Genomic DNA, 9,455 nt, shown 5'->3' on the forward strand with positions numbered 1-9,455 from the left:
CAACAAGTCTTCAATTTGGCTTTTGAGCTCATTTAATTCCAATGGCGACATTCGATACGGTGCCACTGAAATAGGTCTGATTCCTAGGTGCAAATCAATGAAAAATTCCACTTCTCTTACCGGTGGCAATCCTGGAATTTCCGTTGGAAATACATACGTCCCGGTACTCATTGACGAGCATCACATCATCTATGTCCACATTTATCTTTGCATCCACATTAGCCAGAGACAAAAATTCATGAGTTCCTTCTCTTAGCGACACTCGGAGTCTGTTGGCGGCTAGATACTTAACAACTCCTGGTTCGGGAAAAAGAACCAATTTACGAGCACAATCCAAGATCACATAATGGTAAGACATCCAATCCATACCGAGAATGACCTCGAGTGATTGTAGAGGTAAACAAATCAAATTAACCAAGAAATCCCTATTCTGAATAGTTATTTGACAATGTAAACATGCAGAATTTACTGTCAAAGTCTTAGCAGGTGTGGAAACAACCAAATCAAAAGGTAAAGCAGGCACAGATAACTTCAAGCGATTCACACAATCCATAGCAATGAAGGAATGGGTTGCCCCCGAATCAAAAAGTGCAGTTAGAGTGTTACCTGCAATCTCACAGTCACGTTGAATCAGATTGCCAGATGGATTCCCATCTTCAGCACTCACACAATAAATGCGTCCTCTAGCAGTAAGACAAGTAGCCCTAGATACATTCACAACTGGTTCTACCTTCGGAGCCGTGCAATCCTTTGCCATGTGTCCTGATTCTGACAATTGTAGCAGGTGAGAGTATTAGGGGTACAAGCTGTAAGACCCATAGTTTTAAATCATAAATTATGCAATTTTAGGGTATTTTAGTGTTGAACTCTGAGGCTTTTTAGCCAAATTATTGTATTTTAGTGTTTTGTGAATTTAATGCCAAAAATATTTTTCGATCCCCGATTAAATTATTTTAACTTATAAATGTTTGGTGATGTCTTTTCATCTGTTATTTTAACTTGCACTGGTGTTTGGTGATGTTTTGTACTGGTCTTATTACTATGGCAAAATGGGCCAAATCCTTCCCTGGACCCTACTATGACAACTGTAAGAGGCTCATAACATCAAATGCAGATAGCAGGGCACATAATGGAACTTGTAAACATTTTTTAATCAGTGTTCACTACTCCTGTACAAGCAGAAACCGTCCTTGTTAGTTATGAGTTATGACCGTAAAAATTCCTTACACACTCTCTCAGATTACTTTGTTAGCCACATGGTAAGTAACAAACCGAGTTCACTGCAATGCTCTCTAAATAGTTGTGGTTATCCCCACTCCTCACTGTATGCAACAATCATTAACCTAATATTATCAATGGGTTTGTGTAAGATAAACCTAACAAACTTTCAGTGCTCCAATGATAATTTTGTGCAGAATCTTATCGAATGTAGAAGTAACTTTTCAATTTCTACTTGGTCTGTTTATTGTTGTTCTTAATACTATTAGAACATAATGGATTATTGATTGTTTGTTAATTGACAATGTATAGCTCTAAATCCCACTTTCTATTTTATGTCTCAATATTGGAAATTGAAGGAGATAAGTATGGGGGAGGCGATCTATTAGGTATGTATGACTGACATTATTTTTTAGAATGCCCGCAATTATGTATTCTTCAAGCAGCCAATAAACTCCTCTCTTTGTATTGGTCAAAGACCAACTCAACGTAAATGCTTTAGTTAGATCAAGGAACATGAGTAATTTTATATATTTAACATGTAGCCTCACATGAAAGCCCATTGGACTTGAACAATACACATGTTCATTATATCTTATGCTGAAATTTTGTTAATTGTGAGGAATGAGATGATTATTGAACCTTTAACTACGTATCATGCTCTATTGCCATATCGAAGAACCATTCAGCTTAAAGGCTTAGCTATTAGTTGAAGGCAAATTAATGGTGGTCTTATTGTCAATATTGGTTTTCTGCAGAACAAAATCACAAAGCCAGAGGGTGTTGTTCTTCTTCATCATATGTTGAGTGCTGAGCTGAGTCAAAATCAGCCTTCCAATATATAAATCTGAGTATATCTTTTTCAAGGTAAAATTATCAAACTTCATAAAATGTTAGTACATTTCAGTGGTTCCGTTGCCACGAATATATTTCATGTGTGACTTTTAATAGATTACCCTCCAACAGAGTGTGATTATTAAGGTGATCTGTTTTTTCTCTTTTGGAGGATTCTCGTCCTTCAATACCCTTAGTCCTAAGGCAGTAAGACTACTAGAGCTTAATTGTTGTTTGTAGAGAAATACAAAGGTGAGATGGCAAGTTAATTATATAAAGGGTGTATATAAGAGAGAGTAGAGACAGTTGGAATTGATATCGAACTTGGGAGAAACATTCTAGTTACTTTTTACGCTTTTAACTTTGGACTAATGAGATTATTCCTGGCAGAAGCGTGTATTGCTCTTACATTCCTCTGTAATTCACTTATGATTTCACTGTACTATCCTTTCATAGCCTAAAATTGTTTCCTATCAGTGAGCTTCTTTGTGAGCGTAAATGTTATATGGAATCTGAAGTTGACCATGCTTTCTTCTTGCTTGGGGAAAAAGCAAACAAGAAATAAAATAGAAGAAGGAACATATTTTGCTATACCCTGGGTTTCTGATTAATATTTAATTCCTAGTCCTGCAAAGGCAACTTCTTTTAAGCTTTTGGAAAAAGTTGTGGTAATATTGATAGCAATAGAATTTACTCTGCAAATAAATGTCCACATTGTTTTTTCATTTTAGATTTCTTATGTGCCTAGGTGCAACTGCTGCAAGAGCTTTCAAGTCTGTCCTTTAGAGCATTTTACTTTCTTTTGAAGGGTAAAATATTTTCCACTATATCTATTGTCAAATTATGTTTCTGTTTAATATCCTTCAAGTATAGGGATTCAGTTGAATAAGAGTACTAGTTAGGATTTAGTTATATATGAGTACTAGTAGAAATTTAGTTATATATGAGTATTAATAGGGATTTAGTTATATATGAGTACTCTACTTTCATTTGAAAAATATAGCCTTCTAAACTTAGCCTTTTTACATAGCTTTGTACATGGATCCTACATTGTAAATTTGAGTACTCTACTTTCTATTTTTTGGTAGTATTAATATCACGCAGTTTCAAGGAACCTACCTAGCACTCCTACTTTAGTTCATCTACAATTGATTCTTTGTGTATCAAGGTTGCTAAGACTCATATTTAAGTATGTTTCTACATAATTAAGCAGAAAATCTTTGTACCTTGGAGCAGACAAAACTAACTTATAACAGAAAACCAACTTATTCTCACTCTGATTTACAAGTTTTATATTCAATAGCTCTTAGACTATTTTTAGGTAGTATTAATATCACACAATTTTAAGCAACAGACTTAGCACTACCACTTTATTTCATCTCTAATTGATCCTTTGTGTACCAATTTCGCTAAAACAAGTATTTATGTTTCTGCATACTCACCTATGGTTTAAGTTATTTTAAAATATTTGATAAGAACTTATCAAATAAATAAAATTATTAAATTTTATTTTAATTGATGTTAGTTAACATATTGTAGGATTGACTGGAAAAAAAATCAGCATGCTGCGGAATTGGAAAGTTCAATGGAGAAGGTCTATGCTTCAAAGGTCTGCAAGGCGTTAATCTTTATTTGAATCATGATAATCACTTGTTTTGGGATTGGTTTCATCCAATTGAATATTCTTCACAGTTGGCAGGTGAGATCCTATTTACATGAGGGAAATAGTATGTAATCCCAAAAAAATGTAGTTAGCTAATTTGTTGATTTAGGCTGATAGAGACTGTAAGGGATAATGTCCAATTACTTCAAATTAAAGAAAAATAATCAGACAACTATTTTCATATGCTTGATAAGAATAATTATCAAGCATAAATGAAATACAGATCGATGAGATAAAAACATCTTATTTTTGTCTAGGTGTAGTACATTAGTAACAATAAGATTTGTTTATCATTATATTTCTTATATTGTATTTTAATATTTTCTGTTTTGCTTAGTAAAAGAAAAATATACCATTAGCATCTTGGATCCCGAGGTTAATTTTTAATTTGTATGATAATTTCCAGATGGAGAGTAATGTGAAACGTAATGTGAATGCTCTGGCAGTTGGAATGATTGTAGGCATTGATCATTTAGAACAGATAAGCCAAAGATGCATTTGCATTGTCAAAAGTGTAGCGGTCGACCATAGTGGATGTGTCTTGTGCGGATAATGCCCTATTATTTTCATGTCGTTAACAACACATTTTTTATGCTATAGTTTGTGACATATATCTGGACTTGATTCTTTTATTGTTTATTTACTAATGTTTGATATCATTTACAGATGTCATGATTTTGTTAAATTATTTGGTCCCCGGACAAAAATTATTTGTGATCAGGTATGGCTTTATTTGTATTATTATATTCTGTCAAGCCTAAATTTTCAATTGCTTTCATTGATATCAGTATATATTTGTTTGTAGCATTGATTGGTTTGTTCTTGCAGTGTGAGAAGGAATATCATGTTGGATGTTTCAAGGATTATAAAATGCAGAATCTAGAGGTATCATAATTTCTAATTCTTATATCTGTTGATTGAAATTTGTTTGGTTTTGTGTAATGCGTGCATTTGTTAACTGGGGGTTATTTACCAGGCATTTGTTTGGTTCTTTTATTGGTTTTTTATTTGTTGATTGAACTTGTTAGATGCCTAGATCAACACTAATTTGATCAAGTTCAGGTGTTGTAGTACCTCTGAATCTGTCATATTCTCATGGCTAAAGCTTTTTGTATTAAGTCATTATTATTGAATAATTTGAGTCAAATTGTTTGTTGTTTGTTTTTATTTTTTGAGTTATTATAATAATTTTTTATTATTCATTGTGTTTTTTAAATGTTAATTATTGGTTTGAGTTTTGAATAGGTGTTTCATTCAACTTTGGGATGGTTTCTTGGATGTTAATGCATTAAATTGTTGCGTTGATTTCGTGCTTGCGCAACATACAATGAAATCTTTGACCAGAGATGGTGAATAATAGTAATCATTCAAGTGATTCGGTTGTGTTAATTTATACGAATCTTTTTGTGTTAATCTTGATTATTAATATTATTACAATCTTTTATGTATACTAAGACTTGTGATTTGTTTATGTTTTCATGTTAAGTATAATGTATTGTCAACATAGTTGATGCCATCATGTGACTCATTGGGTCGAGGCATGTTCAATTCTATTGTGTTTATAATTACATTAGTGTTCTGGTTCTACTTATTTGATGTGACAATGCTACGATTTAATTGATATTTAGTTGATTTATTAATAGCTATAATGAATGAAGTATGAAATTTAGTTAAATTTTGAATATGACTTGTTAGATTGGTTCAAATTTAACCGATGTAATAAATCAAATTTGGATTGACTTGTTAGATTGGTTCAAATTTAAATGATGTAATAAATCAATTTTGACTTGTTACATCTATTATTTTAGCCGATTTTATAAGTAACTATTTATTACAACGCTTGATGTTAGATCGGACACGTAACCGATCTAACATGTACATAGGAACCGATGTAAAAAGGTTTAATTGCACAAGTGCCATTTTAAATCTTGATGCAAGCAAGCAACTTAGAAATATTTTTTTCACCATTTTAAATCTTGATGCAAGGAAGCAACTTAGAAATATTCTTTTACAAACTCTGAAAATAGGGTTGTTAGCAATATGTTATCTTCCATATCAATATTTTTATGTTCACACGTCCACACATCATCGGCATGTTTCTCACTTTTTCAATGAAGACTTGATAAAAGAAATTTTTAACTTCACCTAATTTAATGTTTTCCACCTCCTTCAATCTAGGCCCTGTCTTTCTTCAAAGCCACAATTTTATTCACCCTTATTCTATGATTCAGACATTGGTGGAAGTATCTAGTATTTAGATCTGTTTCGATAATCATTTCAAGCTTGATTTTTGTCCAATTAGAATTTCTTTGTGGTAGATTTTTTGCCAAAACCAATTTGTAATGCATTTCCTCGTATTTGGATCACTTGCTGCATCCTCATATGCGTTCACTTGGGCAAGTTTATTTACTTCAATAATAAATAATTAAGTGTAACATTTTAAATTTTATAATAAATTATTTTTATTAATTAAATAGAATTTTAAAAAATTATTTTAAAATATATATTAATTAATTTTTTATATGTAATATTTTTATAATTTAATAATTGTATATATATTTGATTTAATAAGTAATATAAATTATAAATTTTATTGTTAATTATTTTATTTATCTATCTAAAAATAATATATTTTTGCATAAGTATTTAAAAAAAATCTAAGTGTTTTTACGTGTTTGTGTATGTTGGTAATTAATTAAATATTTTCACGTGTATTTAACTATTATTAAATAAGAACATAGTTATATTTAATTGCTTATAATTATATTTTATTTTAATTATTTATTTTATAAATAATCATCTTGAATATACTGAGAATATTTAAAACTATTTATTTTTATTATAGAAATTTTAAAATATGATTATGGTATTAACTAATAAGTATAGTAATAATTTCAAAGACGATTTTTGTTATTATTGATATATTTTTAAAAAGTTAATTACTTTAATTAATCAAATTTGTAAAATATTAGTTTTAAAATTTAATTAAGATTACACTTAATTTTTTTTTAAAGTGTGTTGGTCATGATGTGTCTATTTTATGTATATTTATTTGATTTAATAGTTAATATAAAATGTCAATATTAAATTTTTTTATTTTAGTATTTTAATTATTATCTAAAAATATTAGAATTTTAGAGAATAATATTCTAGTTGTGAAAAGTGTGTGTGGAAGTAGTGTAGTGAGCTAAGAAGCTCAATGGTGAGCCTAATCGTGAATTAAAAACCTAATATATAAAAATAAAAAGGAAATGGACCGTAGCAGGGGAATGGACGCCGCTACTGTACTGTAGCAGAACCATAGAACACGAGAGAAAGAAAGAAAGCAACGTCGAAATCAGAAGAAAAATCGATTCAGGTAATCGGTAACTGTCGAATGTTTTTACTTCGTTTTTGTCCAAATTTAAGGATATTGTTTCGAGTTAGTAGTTTTAACTCACTTTTTCATATTTTTATCCTTCTCAAATTTGCTATAAAATCATCTTTTTCATTTATAAATCCGCAATTGTGTACCATTTTTTTTTCTATGGTAAATTCGATTTGAGTGAAACTAACACTAAAATCACGGTGGGAATATTATCAACTGATTAGTTTTTTGCTTTATGATAATGTTCTTGGACCCAATTTCAAAATTGACTTTTTAGAGTGTGTCTTATATTTTATTTTTTTTACCTTTAACTATAAATCGTCGAGTTTGACCGATTGAAGACGAGGAGTCAAAGGAACATAAGTTTTTCACTCATGGACTTAGATTAGCGGATGAAAGCATAAAAATAATGTAAGGGGTGAGATTGTTTAAGTGAGATGAATGAGAAAATAATATTTTTCAACAATTCATTCAAATCTTACTATGCACAACGGTAACCTTATTTAGAAATAATGGAATTAATATGACAAATTGGAGCTTTGTAGGATTAATTATGGATTAGAAATTTTTATAAGGTGTTGTGTGATTTGATTTCAACGAATATATGATATATGTGAAGATAATTTCAATTTTTATGTTATATGTGTTGAAAATTTGAATTTTTATGATTACTTGTTTATGAAAATATGATATTCATGATATGTGGGGTGAATGATTTGATCTTTATGATAGTTGTTTATGAATTAATGATTTTCATGGTATATGTAATGAATGATTTGATATTTGTGATAGTTGTTTATGAATATATGATTTTCATGATAAGAACATGTGATGTATGATCTTAGTGATTTTTGATTGAGTAGATGATTTTTTATAAGAGATTTTGGAAGCATATGACATGATTTTAGTGGATTGTGTAGGAATATTTGATTTCGATAATACATCATTATATCTTAGCATATGCATTTCAGTAGGATGTGTGTAAAATTTTGATTTTGATAATGTATCATGTCATGACATATGCATCTTCATGAATGTTAACTTTGTGACAGGTTTATTTTTTATAGGTGACTTTCAGTGTGGAAGTTGACTTTGTTTCAAGTTTATTTCTTCATTGGTATGTGATTTTTTATATGGAAGTTGTCTTCGTGATAGGTATTATATATGGGTCATACAATTTTTAGGAGCATGTATAGCTTTGCATTATTGTGTGACTATTTTGTTGTGATTAATGTTTGATAATAATTTTTTTTAGATGATTTGATGTTATAACGAGATATTGACTTTTCTTGAGTGATTTTGACGTTATAATATGATATTATTTTTTTGAATGTTTTGATATATCGTGATGTGTTTGATACGACTTTGTCTTGATTACTTGTGTGTCCTCCTTACTTATTTTATATCAATAATATTATTGAAAAACTCAATTCCTTTGTTGTTTGTGTGCACGTTTGTGAAAATGCATTACAAGTTATCAATTGGTGATTCATGCTCTAATAGACAATACTCGTGTGGAGTCTTCTATTGTATTTGATAGTGGCATGTGCTTAAATATTATTTTGTAAAATTATTAAAAATCAAATATTAGTTTATAATTTATTATTTTTGAAGATGAAGTCCATCACCTCTAAGTTACTTTGATTTCAATAGATTTTAAAAATAAGAATTTTATATAATATTGTATAAGAATAAATGTAGCGTCCTAAATTCATCTTTGAAAAAAAAAATTTATTTTAGAACCCCCTATAAATCTTTATTAAAACTTGAATATTTTATCTTTTATTTGAATTTGGAGTTTAATGTGTCCAAAGTTATCAATATTAAGATTCAAAATGTCGAAAACCTCTTTATGCCATATTTTGGCTTTGTCTTTCAAACCTTTCAATTTTTCCTAAAGGCCTTTTCGCCTTTGACATCAATTAATTTCCAACATTCCTCTACAAAAGATTGAAACTCCTTTTGGTTAAACATGGGGTTATTAACTCAAAATGGTTTCAGCTCCCAATTATCAATACGACAAATTAACCAAACTAGAAAATAATTAGAGACATCTTTATCATCCATTTACTTATTGGAAATCATAAATCATGAGATAGATTTTAAAAATTCTTCTTTTGAAATTATTCTCATGAGTGAAAAATTCATTTTTTCAAGGATCGTGTAAGCACAAAATTTCAATAAAAGAATTCATGTGTTTACCTCTTGAAGCGTCGAGGAAACAGATCACCAACACCAAACATCTCTCTTGAATCATATTTTAAATTTGATCACCAACGAAGCAATTACTGGCATCACTACATAGTCCATGCGAGCACAAAATAGAACGTGGTGCTAGCCAATCTATGAGAGTAGTAGCAATCAGCATTATTT

The 9,455-nt window shown here is 29.8% G+C and overlaps 1 protein-coding gene and 1 long non-coding RNA gene across 8 annotated transcripts; both read left to right on the forward strand.

Annotated features, from left to right (window-relative positions):
* Positions 1–1,015: 1,015 nt before the first annotated feature.
* Positions 1,016–5,338, forward strand: LOC105851190 (uncharacterized). Of its 7 annotated transcripts, XM_073365887.1 has the most exons (9): positions 1,016–1,259; positions 1,531–1,607; positions 1,977–2,085; positions 2,801–2,861; positions 3,592–3,751; positions 4,122–4,258; positions 4,382–4,436; positions 4,544–4,600; positions 4,961–5,338. In XM_073365887.1, the coding sequence occupies exons 5-9, from the start codon at positions 3,692–3,694 to the stop codon at positions 4,997–4,999; spliced, it is 348 nt and encodes a 115-aa protein (XP_073221988.1). In that variant the 5' UTR covers positions 1,016–1,259; positions 1,531–1,607; positions 1,977–2,085; positions 2,801–2,861; positions 3,592–3,691; the 3' UTR covers positions 5,000–5,338. The 7 variants fall into 7 exon arrangements, 6 of the variants coding, with proteins under 6 accessions (XP_073221988.1, XP_073221987.1, XP_073221986.1 ...); XM_073365886.1 differs by having other exon boundaries at positions 1,016–1,607; XM_073365885.1 differs by lacking the exon at positions 1,531–1,607.
* A 1,572-nt stretch (positions 5,339–6,910) lies between these two features.
* On the forward strand, positions 6,911–8,413 carry LOC113784587 (uncharacterized). Its single transcript, XR_003470664.2, has 2 exons — positions 6,911–7,073; positions 8,150–8,413. It is a non-coding gene; the product is annotated as an uncharacterized lncRNA (long non-coding RNA).
* Positions 8,414–9,455: the final 1,042 nt, after the last annotated feature.

The sequence above is a fragment of the Cicer arietinum genome, chromosome 3 (assembly GCF_000331145.2).
Source record: "Cicer arietinum cultivar CDC Frontier isolate Library 1 chromosome 3, Cicar.CDCFrontier_v2.0, whole genome shotgun sequence".
Classification (NCBI taxonomy): domain Eukaryota; kingdom Viridiplantae; phylum Streptophyta; class Magnoliopsida; order Fabales; family Fabaceae; genus Cicer; species Cicer arietinum.